Source organism: Lynx canadensis, chromosome A2 (genome assembly GCF_007474595.2).
Source record: "Lynx canadensis isolate LIC74 chromosome A2, mLynCan4.pri.v2, whole genome shotgun sequence".
Lineage (NCBI taxonomy): Eukaryota > Metazoa > Chordata > Mammalia > Carnivora > Felidae > Lynx > Lynx canadensis.
The window spans coordinates 54,179,700-54,197,986 of record NC_044304.2 but is presented as its reverse complement, the minus strand read 5'-3'; the positions used below and the strand labels follow the sequence as shown (position 1 = coordinate 54,197,986).

Below are 18,287 nucleotides of genomic sequence, written 5' to 3'. Positions count from 1 at the left end.
CACTAGCTCTCAGAGATGGCTCTGAACTTTTGAGCCACACCCAAACAGTGATGCACTAGGTGAAGCATTCCCAGCCTGACACTCATCCAGTTCCTCATTCATCAGGAATTTGACCCAAAAGAGCACCAGGTTATCTTTGATCTAAGAAGATGACTACTGTGTGTACTAATCCAATGGCTGAAATACTTTATCAATTTATATATTATTTATTGTTTACCTACAACAAAATCTACATGTGTTTTTTATATTTTGTAAATAGAGCAGATTTTACTTCAGGGGGAGGTGGATTTCATCTGCCAAAATATGACATAACCTACATTTTAAAAAGATCTTACAGTCTTAAGGCTTTCTGTTTGCTAATAGTTGAACTCAAACCGTATTGAAATTTTCTTTGAGTTGTAGTCATGATTTCAGAAGAACTTTTGAGTAAAAAGTCTCAAAATGAGATTATTAATCTCATTCTTTGTGTTTAAACTGAAGTCTCATGGAAAACACAGGCCAGTCAAAATCATACACTTGGATCAAGAATTGCCTCTCCTTTCATGTCCAGAGAGCTCTAACTGGTGTCATATCAAGAGGTTAAAATCCCTTACAGAGAGTTCTTGATTTTAAAAAAATCACATTTATAAAAGGCTGTACACAGTTTACCTTCCCTTACCCTCTCCACCTCAGTCTTTGATATTAGTATTTAATTAAAGGACAGAGGTGTTCTTTCTATGAATTCCCTAGAGATCCAAGTTCCTTGTTTTAGGATTTTGGTAGGAAGTAAACACTAGCAAGTAAAGCAAAAGAGATTATAATATTAATAATGAGAGTAGTGGGAACTGTAGTAATAGATGTTTTCTTTTGTTGTTGTTTAGATTTTGCATTTGATTAGTCGTATAGGAACAATAAGTTTTTTAAAAGGCAACAGTAAACTCTAAAAAGAGGAAGTATGAACTGAGTGGTTCAGATTCTCAGTACACCTCACTAACCTAACAAGGGGAAGTTACTGCATCTTTCTCAGTCTCCCATTCCTTAATTACAAATTAAAGTACCTCCTAGGGACAAAGGAGGTAAGGATTAAGGTAGAAATGTCTTCATGAATCAGAGGCAGATGCCACACATAAAAAGGCATGGGGAGGTGGAGGTGTGTAGTTATTGTTATTACTGGTGCTAGTGTTTTGATGTTTTGATGCTTACAGTGATTAACTAGATGTAGACTGAACCCTAAATTCCTCCCCTGCTTGCACTCCTCCACCCAAAATGACACCACATCATCTTTCCTGGGCTCTTTGTGTTAGCCTGATTTCAGACCATAATTTCACATATAGGTTATGTAAGCCACATAAAAATGACTGATGGCACTGAAAAATGTTTGACTGCAAATTACTATGCCTGATCAGGTTTGTGCTTTCAAATTGTGGGTTGTGAGGTTGTGAAAAAAGCTGAGGAACAAACTTCCATGACCTGGGTGAACAAATCAGCAAAAGTGTTTTAGCAGTGACAGGCCCATTAAAGTTCTTTCAAGGTGCTGAAGCAACCTAGGAGACCTGCATTCCAAGACACCCAGGGCATCTTGCCAACCTCTTTGTTCATAGCATTTTACAAAAGCCCCAGAGTTTATGGCTTTCTTGGTTTCCTCCCTGATGTTTCCTGCAGATCGGAGGTGCTTAACTATGGTAACCCAAACACAACTGTGTGAGTGTAAAGGCACCTGGCTGGCTTAATAGAGCATGTGACTCATGATCTCAGGGTCATGAGTTTGAGCCCCACGTTGAGGATAGAGCCTACTTTAAAAAAAAAATTGTGCAGGGTGCCTGGGTGGCTTAGTCAGTTAAGCATCCAACTCTTGATTTCTGCTCAGGTCATGATCTCATGGTTTGTGGGATCAAACCCCATCATGGGCTCTGCACTAACAGTGAAGAGCCTGCTTGGGATTCTCTCTTTCCCTCTCTCTCTCCCTGCCCCTCCCCTGCTCATGTGTTCTCTCTCTCCCTCAAAAAATAAACAAACATGAGGGGGGCCTGGGTGGCCCTGTCGGTTAAGCATCTGACTTTGGCTCAGGTCATGATCTCACAGTTTGTGAGTTTCAGCCCTGCATCAGGTGAGCTTGAACCTCCTTCGGGTGAGCTCGAGTCCCACTCCTGGCTCCACACTCTGTCTCCCTCTCTTTCTGCATTTTGTGGGATTCTCTCTCTCTACTCCTCACACATGCTCTCTCTCTCAAAAATAAGTAAGTAAATAAATAAATAAAGGTTTCTTATTAAAAATAAATAACATGAAAAAATTTTAATTAGAAAAAACTGTAAGTGTAAATAGGATTTCAGCCACATATTAACAGCTGTGACTTTTCTGTTCTTTCAGAAAGTCCTCATTCTCCAGGTAATTATTATGACTTGAAGAGGGAAGCAACTGCTAGTAGTTATTAGTTGGTGAATTAATGCAGCTGTTTCAAGTGGACCCATTGTGGGTCTTGCTTCACCCTTGAATTCTGCAGCTTTGTGTCACCTTGGCAAGTCTCCTAACCTGTTGGTTGTTCTGTTTTCATCTGTGGGGACATGGAGCTCATTCTACTTACCCAAATGCTACTTTGCTATTTAACTAATTGTTAATAAAGTACTGTCTGTGGGAACAGTAGTATATTTTCATACTTGGGAAGACTCTCAGCTTGAGGAGATCTTGCTATTAATTTCTCATGTAACCATGAGTAAATTGTTCCATCTCTGAAGGACTTTATTTTTTACAAGGTTATGGTGAGGATTAACCATTTCTACTCGACTCTTTTTAGGGATTTGCAAAGATCAGTTGAAACTTACTTGAGATACTTTCCCTCTCACACGTACAAAACAGATGTCTTGAAAGAAAGATAGGTAGGACAGTTTCATCAATTTAAAGGAAAGCTTGGAATAGTCCAGTGAATGGACTTGGTTATCTGGCAAACTTGAGTCAGGGAGATAGCAGGAACACATTTGTATGTTTGTGCTGGCCCTCCTGATGATGAAATAAGAGAGGCGTGTGCCTCTCTTCTTCTTCTTGAAAAGGACAGAATGTGTACCCAGAATCCCTTTTGTGTGATGTCATAGGAAAAACTCTGAATATCCTGGAACAGTGAAAACTTCTAAAAATGTAAATTGAGAATGTGTTGATAGATGAAGAAATGGAGGGTTAGAGGAGAGAAAAAAATCAGAAATAGGAAGCCTTGAACAGTAGAGCCACAGAGCACTTGAGAGAGACTGCATGGCAATCAACAAGCAGTCCTGTTGAACTTCCTCACTAGGAATTGTTGGAGGGAGCTGGGAGGATTATAAGACCAAAATGAAACCAAATGTATATCTGTGATCTTTCCCACAGAGCTCCTTTTTTGTGTAGGGCATTTGACCTCTAACTCTTGTTCAGTCTTCACAGTTGCCCTTTGGAGTAGGTAGGTTGCCTCTTCCACACTGGTGAGTTGCAGAGCCGGGGTTTGAATCCAAAACCCAGTCTGAGCAGATCCATCAGCTGGTACAAATTGCATACAGATTGCATATAAACAGAAGTACACAGAGGGCACAAAGTGGGAGGAGTGAAGACAGAGAGCCTTCAGATATAATATGAGATGAACCAAATCCAGTCAGAAAATGGCTTCCAGAACCTTTGACATGTTGGTGACCATTGTATGATAAACATTGGCTTATAATAATGTTCAAGAGTGTTGGTAGGGGCGCCTGGGTAGTTCAGTTGGTTTGGCATCCAACTACTGATTTCGGCTCAGGTCATCATCTCACAGTTTGTGGGATTGAATCCCGCCTCAGGTTCTGTGCTGACAACACAGAGCCTGCTTAGGATTCTCTTTCTCCCTCCCTCTCTCTCTGCCCCTTTCCCACTGGTGCTGTCTCACTGGCTCTCTCTCACAAAATAAAGAAATAAATGTTTTTAAAAAAAGAGTGTCGGGAACAAGTGCTGAGGACTTTTGCATATACTCTATGATTCACATACAGTATTACATATTTATATATAGTGTTATATAATTACAGAATTTCTATCTTACATACAGATAAAAATGTGAGGGGCAGCCTAAGGTGTTATTAATAAATCATCTTAGCTATTCACAAGTGAAAGTATCCAAAACCTATTTTATCACAACCCAAGCCATCAATCATACAGCCCAAAGAGGAACCTGAAAGAGATACATGCAGGAGGGAACTCCATAAAATACTTTGAAACAAAAGTTGCGTATGGCACAAGGAAATCCAGTTTATGAAAGAAACTCAGTGTGAAATGGACCAAACAAATAAGAGACTTATACTGGCAGAAAACAATGCAACAATACCTTCAAAGTGCTAGGGAAGAATAACTGTGATCTTAGAATGCTGTCCACCTAATTTATTTTTTAAGAAAGTGAAATTAAGACACTTTCAGACATGTGTAGACAAAGATTACCATTCACAGAAACCTTTGCTGAAAGAAATACTAAAGGATATGCTTCAAGGGCGGAAGGACCTCAATGGGTGAAAGAAGTCAGTAAAGCATGTACTAATTTAAGTACAGACTTTAAAAAAAATATATATATATATATTTATTTATATTTATATATATATATGTATATACATACATACATACACTAAAAAATCTAAATTTCTTACATTAATTTGGATCTAAAATTCTGGAAAAGAATGTGGGATGCAAGGGTTGCATTTCAAAGGAATATTAAAGAGTGTTGGAGCGCCTGGCTGGCTCAGTTTGTGGAGCACACGACTCTTGATCTCAGAGTTGAGTTCAAGCCCCACATTGGGTATAGAAATTACTTAAAAGCTAAAAAAAGTATTAAAACTTTGAAGGAAGAAACATTTTGTACCCTAATCTGCCTGTCACTTGCCCCTTGGCAAATTTCTGTTTACTTTATCTTTGTCCCCTTCAATCAATGATGGGTGCTCCCACTGCTAGGAATTTACCCAAGGGATACAGGAGTACTGATGCATAGGGGCACTTGTACCCCAATGTTTATAGTAGCACTCTCAACAATAGCCAAATTACGGAAAGAGCCTAAATGTCCATCAACTGATGAATAGATAAAGAAATTGTGGTTTATATACACAATGGAGTACTACGTGGCAATGAGAAAGAATGAAATATGGCCCTTTGTAGCAACGTGGATGGAACTGGAGAGTGTGATGCTAAGTGAAATAAGCCATACAGAGAAAGACAGATACCATATGTTTTCACTCTTATGTGGATCCTGAGAAACTTAACAGAAACCCATGGGGGAGGGGGAGGGAAAAAAAAAGAGGTTAGAGTGGGAGAGAGCCAAAGCATAAGAGACTCTTAAAAACTGAGAACAAACTGAGGGTTGATGGGGGGGTGGGAGGGAGGGGAGGGTGGGTGATGGGTATTGAGGAGGGCACCTTTTGGGATGAGCACTGGGTGGTGTATGGAAACCAATTTGACAATAAATTTCATATATTGAAAAAAAAATGATGGGTGCTCCCAGAAACATTAGGATAAATAAAACATAAATGTGAATGCATTTTGCTTTTCAACTAGGTGTGTAGATATGGGGCTCCTAAACAGTAGATGAAATGACTGAATAGGCTAACTTAAACCTTCATCCACCACCGTGGCCTTCCTACCGCCGACTGTTCACAGGAGCCAGAAGGCTCTCATGATTCTTACCTCATCTTCTCACCTGACCTTTTATATTGTACAAAAAAGTGTATGTTGCCCTAGCAAGGACAGTTCCCAGGTTTGGGGCTGGGATATTCTCTAGCAGCAGTCTGTGAGCTCTGGCTTGGCCTTGCCCTGTCTTGGCCACTGTATCTTCACCCAGAATTAAGATAGTAGAAGACAAGCATATCTTTACAAATAGCATGTGGAAAGAAAGAGCACTGACAGAAACCACTGTCAGCGGAATGAATTAAAAATGATACTTGGGGCGCCTGAGTGGCTCATTCGGTTAGGCATCTGACTTCAGCTCAGGTTTGATCTTACCATTTATGAGTTTGAGCCCCACGTCAGGCTCTGTGCTGACAGCTCAGAGTCTGGAGCCTGCTTCAAATTCTGTGTCTCCCTCTCTCTCTGACCTTTCCCCCTTCACACTCTGTCTCTCTCTGTCTCAAAAATAAATAAACATTAAAAAAATTAAAAAAAAAAAAAAAAACAATACTGACGAGTGACTTGTGCTTTCCGTGTGATGCCCCTACTTTCCTTGCCCTGTTTAGCCTCTTCCTTGTATTTAATTAAACTAGCCCTTTTTTACACCGCCTCCCCCCCGCCCCCCGCCACCCCACCACCAAATAATACTGACAGATACAAGAGCAGTCAAGACTTTACCAGGGATTTGTTCTATACAAATATATCGGGAACTATTTCCTCTTGCTGAATGGAGGTATCAGGGGTAATACAGGTATGGGAGTAGCTTGCTTTTTGCGACTCTAAAGACTGTGGGGTGAGAATTACAAGTAGCTAGGGGTTTTGGCTCAGTTTTAAAAAGAACTTCTCTAATGGGAAAAAATGCCTTAAGATTAATGAAACCCTGCTACTGGAGGTATTCAAGGAGAGATTGCTTGTCAGGGATGTTATAGAAATAATTCCTCAATTGAAAGAGATTTAACTAGATTTCTAAGATCTTTTCTAACCCCCAGAGTTTAAGATTCTTTCTAGTAAGGTAACCTATTTTTATCTTTCAACAACTCTAGAGGGGTAGGGAGGTACATGAAATAGTGATAATCTTAGAGACATGTAACATTGAGTGTGAGATATTTATTGATGTGGACTGCAATGAGCCTAAAATGAGATTAAGGCCATGAATCAGTCACCACAGGAAATATTTGGCTGGCTAAAAAGGTTTTCAAATTATGCATGAATTCCTTTCAGGGAGCATGTTTTCAAGTGATGCCTTCTTTAATAAGTAGAAACATTTTCAGGGATGCCTGGGTGGCTCAGTCGGTTAGGCATCAGACTTTTGATTTCAGCTCAGGTCATAATCTCATGGTTCATGGATTCAAGCCCCGCATTGAGCTCCACACTGACTGCGCAGAGCCTGCTTGGGATTGTCTCTCTCTTCCTCTCTCTGTGCCCCTGCCCTGCTTGCTTACTCTCTCTCTCCCAAAATAAGTAAATAAACATTAAAAAAATAAGTAGAAACATTTTCAAAAAGGCCATTATATTCCTTGGTAAAACTGTGAAGACAGAAAGGAGAAAACTGGACATTTTTTAATGACCTCTCCATGCTCAAATGAGTATAAAAGATTAAGATTATTACCATCATTTTATAGGTGAAGGAACTTGCTCAGAAAAGTGAGCTAACCTAACTAGGACCATATAGCTTATGAGATGCAGACCTAAGACTCAAACCCAAGTTTTCCTGGCTGTCATACCTGTAATCACTTTTCCCCAGTGTTTATTATAACTGGCATCTTTGACTTAGAATAATGTTTTCAAGACTCATCCATATTGTAGCATGTGTCATTACTTAATTTTTATTTCCAAATAATACTCCATTGTGTGGTTACACCACATTTTATCCATTCAGTTGATGGACATTTTGTTCTTTCTACTTTTTGGCCATGAAGAATAATGTTGTTGTGAATGTTTGTGTATACCTAGGAAGGTAGAAATAGGTTTTCATCTCTCTTCAGTGTATACCTGGAGTGGAATTGCTGGGTCTTATGGTAATTCTGTGTTTAACTTTTTAAGGAACTGCCAAACTGTTTTCCAAAGCTGATGCACCATTTACATTCCCACCAGCTCTGTGAGAGTTCAGATTTCTCTACATCCTCCCCAGCATTTGTTGTTATTCTCTTTTGACTCTGGGTTTATAGCGTTTTTATTACACTCCTCTTTCCATTGACTCCACCTTGACATCAGGCTCCAAACAATCATGTCATTGTAGCTGAGTCTAGCTCCTGTATGGCAATGTAATTTGGATCAGCTATAGACCTGACTCAGATTTCTTACCTACAAAGGGAGTTTAGCTCATCTGGGCTTCTTGAGTCATTTCGAAGTGGCATCACAGTGTAAAAGGTTAAGAACTTGGGTTTAAAATCAAAGAACATGGATTCGAATCTTTGCTCCCTACTTAATTTCTGTATTCCCTTAGGCAAGTCACTTTACCTCTCTGAGCTTTGTTTCCTTATCTGTAAAGTGAAGATAATACCTACTGCCTTCTTGGGTTTTACAAATGAATTTGGATATATAGTAGGCACTGAATAAATGGCAGCTGCTGCTGTTACTTTTTATTCTGTTCTAATGGTATGTGTGAGCCATGTTTAATATCAAATAAGATTCTCCAACATTCCTGAAAGGCCTAAAGAACTATACAATTACGAAACACATGCCAAAAGATGTCACATGGGTCTGTTTTTATCAGCAGACTTGTTGCCACCACGGCCATGCTCCCCTCCCTGCCACCCAACATCATTCTTTGGCTTAGGAGGGTTATTTGCTGCTAGGCCCAGCCCTTCCCTTAAATCTCAAAGGACTGGTAACTTTGCAGCAATCCTTTTTTTGTTTGTTTACATTTTTTGAGAGACAGAGAGTGCAAGCAGGGGAGGGGCAGAGAGAGAGAGACACAGATTCCAAAGCAGGCTCTAGGTTCTGAGCTGTCAGCACAGAGCCTAATGGCAGGGCTTGAACCCATGAACTGTGAGATCATGACCTGAGCCAAAGTCGGACGCTTACCGATTGAGCCACCCAGACGCCCCTGGAGCACTCCTTTTATAAAGTCTCTTTCCCATCTCTGGTGAGGAGAGAGAACGATGAAATAATCAAACACTAAAAACACTACAGAGCAGTGAACTAAGATAAGATGAGCCTGTAAAGGCAATAGTATATCAACGTAATCTCATGGCCCTTGGTGGACTTAAAATATGGTAGAAAATCAGTTCTGGAGGTGGTGCCTGTTTCTGAAAACATGCCTTGGGCAGCAGATGAAGTGAAAAGGCAGTCACAGAGAATGTTGGCCCTAGTTACAGGTAAAGGTTGGAAACACTTTCTGATCTGTCCCATCACATTAGTAACAGAATTTTGGTGTGAAAGCAAGCAATACAAATGCCTATCCAAGGTAAAGGAGAACTCAGTAGGATTCAGTAATACTGAATAAAAAGGGTAATAAAATAATAAGTAATAAAGGGTGAAAAAAAAGTAAAAAAGGGGAAAAACTAATAAATTAAAAAATAAGTAATAAAAAGTGTTGGCTGTGCCTTTTTTAAAAAAATCCTCATTTCTTAGAGAAAGAATGGAGTTTAGGATGTAATTATGTATGATACAGATTATTGGAAGGGAGAATATCAGTGATGCTGCAACATGAGTTACCTTAAACTGAAAACTTCTGTGTATTCCTTAAAAGTTTGTGTACTATATATGGGGTTAAAAATAAGGAAAGGGCAAGGTAGTTTTAAGTGTCTGAGTTCGGGCATTTTTATTTTTTTAATACAAAGCCCTCTGAGGCTTCTATGCTAATGTTGGGTGTGTGCTTGCCCAAGTAGCATTCAGGGGTAGTGTATTCTGTTGGGCTGAGCCCTCTGCCTATCAGAGAAGCTTACATTTTATTCACCATAACCTAGAATGTATTTCTTGTTACCTTTCAAGTCTTTTTTAATGGTTAGTTTTCAACTGTCCTTCTACCGACGTAGCTCTTTGTTTGGTTCCTGGGATTTTCAGACACAACCTACCCCAGTCTGTCCTCTTCACCTCTACATAACCCATTTTCCTAAAACACTGTGTTCATGTCACCCTTCCCCAATCAGCAATCTGCTTTGGGCCCATTTACTATCTGTTCCAGAATTCCAACTCCCATGCCTACCTTTTACGGCCAGATTTCCCTTTTCTCTCCAACATAGATCCATCATTCCAATTATCCTGTACATTTCTACCTCCTGCCCTTTACCCATGTTCTTTTTCCACCTAAAATCTTTGATCTTGTCCTTTAAACATGTTTCAATCCTACTGGTCCTTAGGTGCCCAGCCCAGGTTCCATCTTTATATAAATAACCTTCTCATAGGTAGTCCTAAGTGCTAGAGATACAAGATGAAGAAAAGGACCTGTTCCCAAGGAACCTCATCTCCCTCCATTCTGTTTTTTTCTCAGCTGTAGCCACACAGGCCTGCTTTGTGTCCCCCAAACCTGCCAAGCTAGTTCCCATCTTGAGAACTTGATACCTACTATTCCTTCTGCTTTGAGATACTCCTCCCCCCACATCTTTATAAGTCCATTCATATCATCATTCAAGTTTCACCTCTCATTGCTGGAGAGTGCCGAGCAGGAAAGAGTTCTTCTCTGACATTCCAGCTTAACCTACCATCAGGCACTCTGTCGTATACCCCTACTGACTACGTTTTACTTACCCATACCTGCAATTGTCTTGTTTTTTCTGCCTCACCTCCCTCCCCCACCACACACCTTAGCATGTAAATTACTGAAGGTAGGCATTCTGTGTTGCTTACCACAGTATACCTGGTACACATCAGACTCTCAGTAAGTATTTGTTGACTAAGATGACCTAGACGCTGTGCTTGGCCATGGGGATGATAGGTCCTGAATCATGAATATCCAGGTGAGCGACTTACCCAGTATCAGAATAAGCTACTGGTGACTGCTAGAAGGTCATTTTCCATTTATGGGCTGTTTATCTTGTGATGAGACCTGCTTAATTGTCCTCTATTTTTTGCCTCTCCCCTCTGCTGCTCAGAGCAGAGTAAGAACTGCCTCATTTATTATGAATATGCTCAAAGCTAACCAGGGCTGCTGGCATCGCTGCAAATACTGTGTGTTGAGAAGATTGTGGAAAAACCATGTTGCTGCTATGATACGGCCTTGTGACAAGCTGTCCATTCCAGGGACTGAGAACTGAACCCACTAGCATGCCTTGTTAGCCCAGGCCACTGACTTAATTTTTCTGTGCTTTTGTTTTCTTCCTTTGCAGAAAGGATTTGGGGGATGGGATGTGATAGTAATACCAGGAAAAATACAGAATGCATAAAATTCTAACTTTTCCCCCATTCTTAGATGTGAACGATTAGAAGAACAACTAAATGACCTAACAGAGCTCCACCAGAATGAAATCTTAAACTTGAAGCAGGAATTGGCCAGCATGGAAGAGAAAATCGCATATCAGTCCTATGAACGGGCCCGGGACATCCAGGTTAGCATGAAGGATCACATGTAAAAGCATAAGACTAACAAAAAGTAGAATGGTGGTTGGCAGGGGCTGGGATTGAAGGAAATGAGGGGTGCTTGTGTAATGAGTATAGATGAAAAGAGCTATGGAGATGGATGGTGGTGATGGCAGCATGACATTATGAATGGATTTACTACCATTCAGCTGTACCCTTAAAAATGGTTAAGGTGGTAGATTTTATGTTCTATGTCTTTTACCACAATAAAAAAAAAAAAAAGAAGAAGAAAAAGGAATGAAATACTGATGGATAAATGTAGAAAACATTAAGTTCAGTGGGAAAAAAAGCCAGTCACAAAAGGCCACATATTACGTGATTCCATTTACATGAAATGTCCAGAATAGGCTATGGAGACAGAAAGTAGATCAGTGGTTGACAGGGGCTACAGGGAGTGGGGAAAGGGAATAACAGGGATAGGGGATTTCTTTTGGGGGTGATGAAAATGTTCTAGAATTTGATAGTAGTGATGGTTGTACAACATTATCAATTTACTAAATGACCCTGAATTGTACACTTTAAAATGATTAAAATTAAATGATAAATTTAATGTTAGGTGTATTTTACCATAGTATTTGAAAAGTTCAGGAAAAAAGATGCAGAACATAGAATATCAGGAGGAGGTTATATTAACTGTAATTTACCTATTCTTGAAATGAGGTACATTTCTCAAAAGTCTATACCATTTAGGGGTGGTATGCTTGCTTGAGTTCTTAGGAAATGTTCTGAGGTCTCAGTATATAGAAGATTACATGCATTATTACATCTGTTGGCTCCTGCTTCAGGAGCTGCTCTGACAAGATTCATGGCCATCTTGTCTGTCTTCTTCTATAAAAAGGGCTTTTGTCCTAGTTGCCAAACCCAAGCCTTTTACAGGCACATTGCCAAGCAGTTTGTGAGAATAACACATGAGGCAGTAATGTTTAAGGTTACTAGCCCTCTAGTGTATGCTGTGAAGAAATAGAATATGTAACTTTTTCTTATCTTGGGAGGTATTTCTAGGGGAACAGTTGCTGATTTCATATGAAAGCATCTTGAAATAAGCTCGTCTTAGAGAAGGGAAGTGGTCCAGGAATCTTTTTTACAGCCCAAACGAATCAAGAGAATGTCTAGATCATTTGCCCAGCTGCCACTTCTCCAGACTTCAGAATTCTGTTCATGTTTTAGTTTTTTTCCCATGATCATTCTGGGCTGGGTAGTATTCATTGACTGTCCATTCACTAGCTTGCTTCAGCCTGAAGTTGCCTAGCCTTCACCTCAAGTCCTGGGAAACCAGGACGCACTGAAACCAAGACCAGAAAAACCTCGGGCTCCCACCATTACTGAACTTTACAGGATACCTGACCTTAGCTAAGGAGATAGGTTCTGTCCTCTGAACGTTGTGGGTAAATTTCATGTAAACTCATGCTTGAAAGGAACCTTTTACTTAAGATATTTGGTCTACTGCTTGAGCATAGTGCCCTCTTTTAAAGAGATCAACCTAAAAGGGGGGAAGTGTACTCTTTTTAGGGAGATGGATCAGAGTGCCCTTTACACTGATGTCTGTGGTTTGCTTAACTTGGAAAACACCAGATAGTGTGTACAAGGATGTTCAGAGGATGTTCACATTATAGTTGTTACGGTAGAAAAGTTGGAAATAACCTAAATCTCTCCAGTTGGGAACTGGCTGAATAAACTATGAAATACCTACCCTACTGTAAAATGCTACATAGCAGTTAAAAAGAATGAGGTACATCTCTACACATTGACAGGGAAAGGATCACCAGGACCCACACTGTTGAGTAAAAGAACAAGTTATGAATTAGTTGCCATACTGTGATACTATTTATATTAAGATAGAAAGTCAAAAAATAATTCCATACGTTTCCCTAGGCTTAAATATGTATGCATTTAAACATAAGTGAAAGGATGAACACATTAAATTGACAGTGTTACTTTACGACTAAGACCTGGATTTGAGGAAAGTATCAAGAGGAACTATGTATCCTATTTGAAATGTTTTATGTGGCACAACTATGCAACTTAAATTTGTGATTTTTAAATGGAAAAAAAAGCGCCAATTTTATATTTGAAGTCTTGTCATTAAAATGTTTAAGACTAGGGCGCCTGGGTGGCTCAGCTAGTTGAGCAGCCGACTTTAGCTCAGGTCATGATCTCACAGCTCGTGAGTTCGAGCCCCGCATTTGGGCTCTGTGCTGACAGCTCAGAGCCTGGATCCTGCTTCAGATTTGTGTCTCCCTCTCTCTCTGCCCCTAACCCACTCGCATTCTGTCTCTGTCTCTCTCAAAAGTAAATAGACATTAAAAAAAAAATTTTTTTTTAATGTTTAAGACCAGGGACACCCAGGTGGCTCAGTCAGTTAAGCATCCAACTTTGGCTTTGGTCATGATCTCATGGTTTGTGAATTCGAACCCCACGTCGGGCTCTCTTGACAGCTCAGAGCCTGGAACCTGCTTCAGATTCTGTGTCTCCCTCTCTCTCTGATCCTCCCCCACTAGCACTCTGTGTGTGTGTGTGTGTGTGTGTGTGTGTGTGTGTGTGTGTGTGTCTCAAAAATAAATATTAAAAAAAAATTTTTTAATGTTTAAAACCAAATCTAAGTGTGGCTACTACTTCCTGTGAGCCATCCCACAAAGAATGCAATGGAGAGCAGTTCAGGTGAATAAGAGTTGCTTGAATAATGACTTACATATTTAAAATCACCGGCATAGCTCAAGAAGCATCTGGCTTGCTCAAAGGGCATGTCAGCTACTCGGAGTACGTATGAGCAGAAGGCTTAACTATTCCCTGTTCTGGCCCACAGGAGGCCCTGGAGGCATGCCAGACCCGCATCTCCAAGATGGAGCTGCAGCAGCAGCAGCAGCAGGTGGTACAGCTGGAAGGGCTGGAGAATGCCACTGCCCGGAACCTTCTGGGTAAACTCATCAATATCCTTCTGGCAGTCATGGCGGTCCTTTTGGTCTTTGTCTCCACGGTAGCCAACTGCGTGGTTCCTCTCATGAAGACTCGCAACAGGACGTTCAGCACTTTATTCCTTGTGGTTTTCATTGCCTTTCTCTGGAAGCACTGGGATGCCCTCTTCAGCTATGTGGAACGGTTCTTTTCTTCCCCCAGATGATGCTGGCACAAGAAGGCAGTGCTCCCCTACCCTCTGGCGAGTGCATGCAGCGAAGAATTAGACAGCAACTTACCTACTCTGAAGTTTTCTACAACAACAAAAGAGTTGAGTGAATCTGTTTACATTTAGAATAATGTTTTTTTCTTCAAGAGACGCAATTGCAATAGTATTTTTTAGATTTTATCCAAGAAGTTTTTTGGGCAAAAATCTTGGATCATTTTTATGTAGCATGATTTTCCTTGGGATGCAAATCTTAAACAGTCCTTTAATATGAACCAACAATCTGGAGCACACTGAAGGGCATTCTAAATTGTGGCTTGAAGGACTGCACTAAAACCCACTAAAAAGATGCAAAAACCTGATTAGGGAAACCAGTTAAACCTAACACCCTGCCTCGTCTGGGCTCATCACCTCTCCCCCTCCCAGACTAACTTTACTGTGAAATCCTACCACATTCCATGTCTGAATTTTTGGATTCAGGGTGGATTGTCCTTGTCCTTGGATGAACACATGGATCTCTCCCTGGCTTTCTCACCCAAGTTGGCCACTCATGCTAACCCTGGAAGTATGATCACTTTTGAACCTGGTCCCTTAACCTTTACTAGGATACAAAAGTGAGAGCATCATGCCCCAAAGGATCACTGCAAAGCCCTACTACAGTATTTTGAAGTAGCCCTCTAAATACTTAATTTTAAGCAAAATCCCTTGGCCGCACTTTTAAGGTTTTTTTAAATATGTGTATAGTCACCAACTTTAAAAAAAAAATCCGAACAGCATACTTGAAGAATGTAATACTCAAACTCTCAGTGCTTCCTTATGGTTTCTAATAGGATTTTTTATTATTGTTATTATTATTATTGGGTTTTTTTGGAAAGGGTTGGGAGGGTCTTTTATTTTTCCTTTGAAATAAAGAAGTGATGTTTTTAAATGAAGAAATGTGTGGATATTTAAGTGTGCTGCTCCCTCTTGTCTTGAAACAGTTTGAGTAAAGGAAGACTTGCTATAAATGCTCCCCTCTGATGCCCTTGATTTGAGATGCAGCTTAGACTTCCTCCTCTGGCTGCTGCTTTTTGGTGTCCTGCCACCCCCACCCCACCACTTCATGGGTTTGGCTTGGTTGGAGAGGAAAAGGGTGTGCAGGGAGAGGAGGAGGCTGTTTCCACAAACCAGCATGATAGGGTAGAGATTTTTTTGCCCCAAGAAAATGTTCACCCAGTGACTTTGGGCTGGGGTTATCTTTAGGAAAAATCGAGACTATATTGTGAGAGTCATACGTAATTCCTCGTGTTTCCTTAATTTATTCTTAACACCCCCTAATTACTGAAACCAAAGTGATGTGGAACCTTCTGTCTGCATTTTGGCCCCAGCATCCTTAATTTCAAAGCTTTATTCTGTCTGCCTGAGAGAATCAACTGAAGGTGATTCTCCCTAAAGAACAGAAAAGGATCTGTCAGGTTTGAAGGACCCAAGTTTGTGGTGTAAAATGTTGTCAGCTTCCTAGTCCTCTAGACTGACTTACTAACGTACTTGTGCTCAGTGGACTTTTATAGACAATTTAGAAGAAAGAACTGAGCCTTCTTCCCCATGCTATAACCAGTTCCACCAGGATGGGACTGGGCCTTTAGAACATATCTGGAAAGCTTGGTTAATCTCTTCATAGTATTGAATCGCAAATGCTGTTCCCTCTTGGCCTCAGTTCTGTGCAACCAAGTGATGAGCAAGGGGCACATAATATGCCCTGAAAAGAGTAGCAAAGCATGCTTTGCCTATTCTTCCCATACGAGGAAATTCTTTTGGAACTAGATTAGCATTGCCTTCTCTGTCTGAGAGGATGGTTTACATGACAGCTCCAGCCTCCTGTGGCTTTGGCAGGCTGGCCTTCTCAGAGTCAGCATGTTGTTTCCATAACCATTTTGATATTTTAACTCAGGTACCCCAATCTTCACTCCATCCCCAGATGATTGTAGTACAACCTGTTAGCTCTGTTGACCTCTCAAAATTAGTGCCCAGAGCAGGGACCACAGGGATGATTTTTCTATTAAAAAATAATTGGAACCAATTCATGTTCAGGCCAAAAACAAATTGTTCCCATGCCTATGTATTTTAAATGTTAACTTTGCCTAAAAATATTGCAGTGACTTCAGGCAGGAGTGCCAAAGGACACCATGACCTTGTCGAACTAGCATAGTTTCTGCTAACTTTCTGCTTTAGCTTATCACTCAGAGTAGGGAAGAGAGCCCCACAAAGCTATCAAAAAGAGGCTTTAGCCACAATCCTCCAGTTTTTGTAAGAACCTTTGAGTCCCCTAAACTGTGTAGAGGCTACTAAGTTTTTTGTGGGCACTGGAAGACACTGTGATAGATGGATTGATATTGCTCCCATTTGTGTTGGGACAGTTTCTATCAAAGGAAGGTTTTCGCCTGTGGACAGACCCCTGAGCTCCCAGCCAAGCAGGCCTGTGCTAACTGCCCACGATCCTCTCAAACTGTCTTAGGAAGGAGCTACAGGCTAGGTCAGGCACAGTAACAGCTTTCTAGCTGTGTTGTCCCTTGATTTCTTCACCAGGCCCAACAGTTAGCTGCATTTAATGCTATTTGTAACCATGCATCTGTTTTTATGCCTTCCCCCACTTCCCGCTGCCCACACCTGTTGCCTTTGTGTTTCTTTGCACTGTGGCTGTTCCCGGATTCTCATCTATTCCGAGCCCTTCTATAACCTGACTCCATTGGTTGTTTAACAATTGTTCTGTGAGTGGAAATTTCCCCTTGCTTTAACACTTCTTCTCTTTTAAAGACTACACGCATTCCCTTTGAAATGAAGCATTCCTGGATTACTTGTTAGTGCTGGTGCTTGAGGCTGGCTGTGGTAGCCTGGGTGACTCTGTTCAGGCTGTAGAATAACTAACATTTTTCCTTTTTTATGGTTCAATTGAAGGGCACTTCTGTCTGCTCCAATTTCAGTTCCTTGGTATATACTCCGTGCATCCTAGCAAGGAAGGCTTTCTACTCCACAGGCTCCTTAAGAAGCAAAAGTAGGTTAAATTTTACACTTCATTGACCGGGTCTTCTTTCTTCCCTGTACCCCCTTCACCCAGTTGAGTTGAAAATCTGATAACCAAGAAGAACACTGCGATCAAGCCTTCCTTGCTAGCCATGCCCTAATAATGAGCATATTTTTATGTGGTCTTCACTGCATTTGGTTTTGTTTCTGACTTCCTATTCCTTTGAGATACAGTCAGATGAAATGCTGAATTCCAAGTGAGCTCCAGCAAGGAGTTGCCTTTCAGCTTTGGAAAATATTCATCCAAAACAAAACCAAATATTATAATCAGCAAATTGACACAGGCAAAATTATGGTTCCCACCCCCAAATGAAACTGGGGATTTTGAATGTGGCTCTAAGAGTTAACATTTCTGTCTGTGTGTTGTGTATGCTAGGTGATACCCTCAGTAGGATTGACTACTAGACTGTGTGTTTTATCAAAGTGTGTAAGAATAAAAACTCACTTGCACGATTTGAAAAGTACAGAAATGACACTTGTGAACGCGTGAACGTTAACACTGTAGTTGATAGATCTTAAGCTGCTAATTGTTGAGAGAGAATTACATTTATGTTTTGTCTGGTTGCTGCATATTCTCAGCAGCACTTTTACTGTACATACAAATTGAAATAAAGACCTCAGCTATTAACGAGGTGGTTGGACTCGGGTTTATTTTGGTCTTTATTTTTGCATATTTATTACAGTTTCCATTGACAAGTTTGTCAGTTTGAAAACTTTCCACCAGTTTGTGGGTTAGAAGCTATGTGTACGCACGCATGCGTTATGAGACCATAACTGATAGCTGGGTGGCTGTCACTGTCTCCCAGGACTTTACATACATTTTAGACTGTCACTTTGACACAGTTCCTTTCAACTGGTAGGTAAGACTGCCTTTTAGTTATTTGGAGGTAGTTTTTTAGAGGCAGTATGCCCTCCCTCAAATTCATGTGATGACCAGATAGGTATAATAATTCCTGTCCATTTTTTTTTTAATTGAAAA

The 18,287-nt window shown here is 40.6% G+C and overlaps 1 protein-coding gene across 3 annotated transcripts in view; it reads left to right on the top strand.

Moving 5' to 3' along the window:
* The window catches only part of TMCC1 (transmembrane and coiled-coil domain family 1), a 191,171-nt gene extending 173,231 nt beyond the window's left edge, over nucleotides 1-17,940 (top strand). For all 3 annotated transcript variants that reach the window (XM_030307464.1, XM_030307465.2, XM_030307466.1), the window contains exons 3-4: nucleotides 10,964-11,099; nucleotides 13,934-17,940. In XM_030307464.1, the coding sequence (XP_030163324.1) occupies nucleotides 10,964-11,099; nucleotides 13,934-14,248 (451 nt within the window). In that variant the 3' untranslated portion in view covers nucleotides 14,249-17,940. The remainder of the gene's footprint in view (nucleotides 1-10,963; nucleotides 11,100-13,933) is intronic.
* The last annotated feature ends 347 nt before the right edge of the window (nucleotides 17,941-18,287 follow it).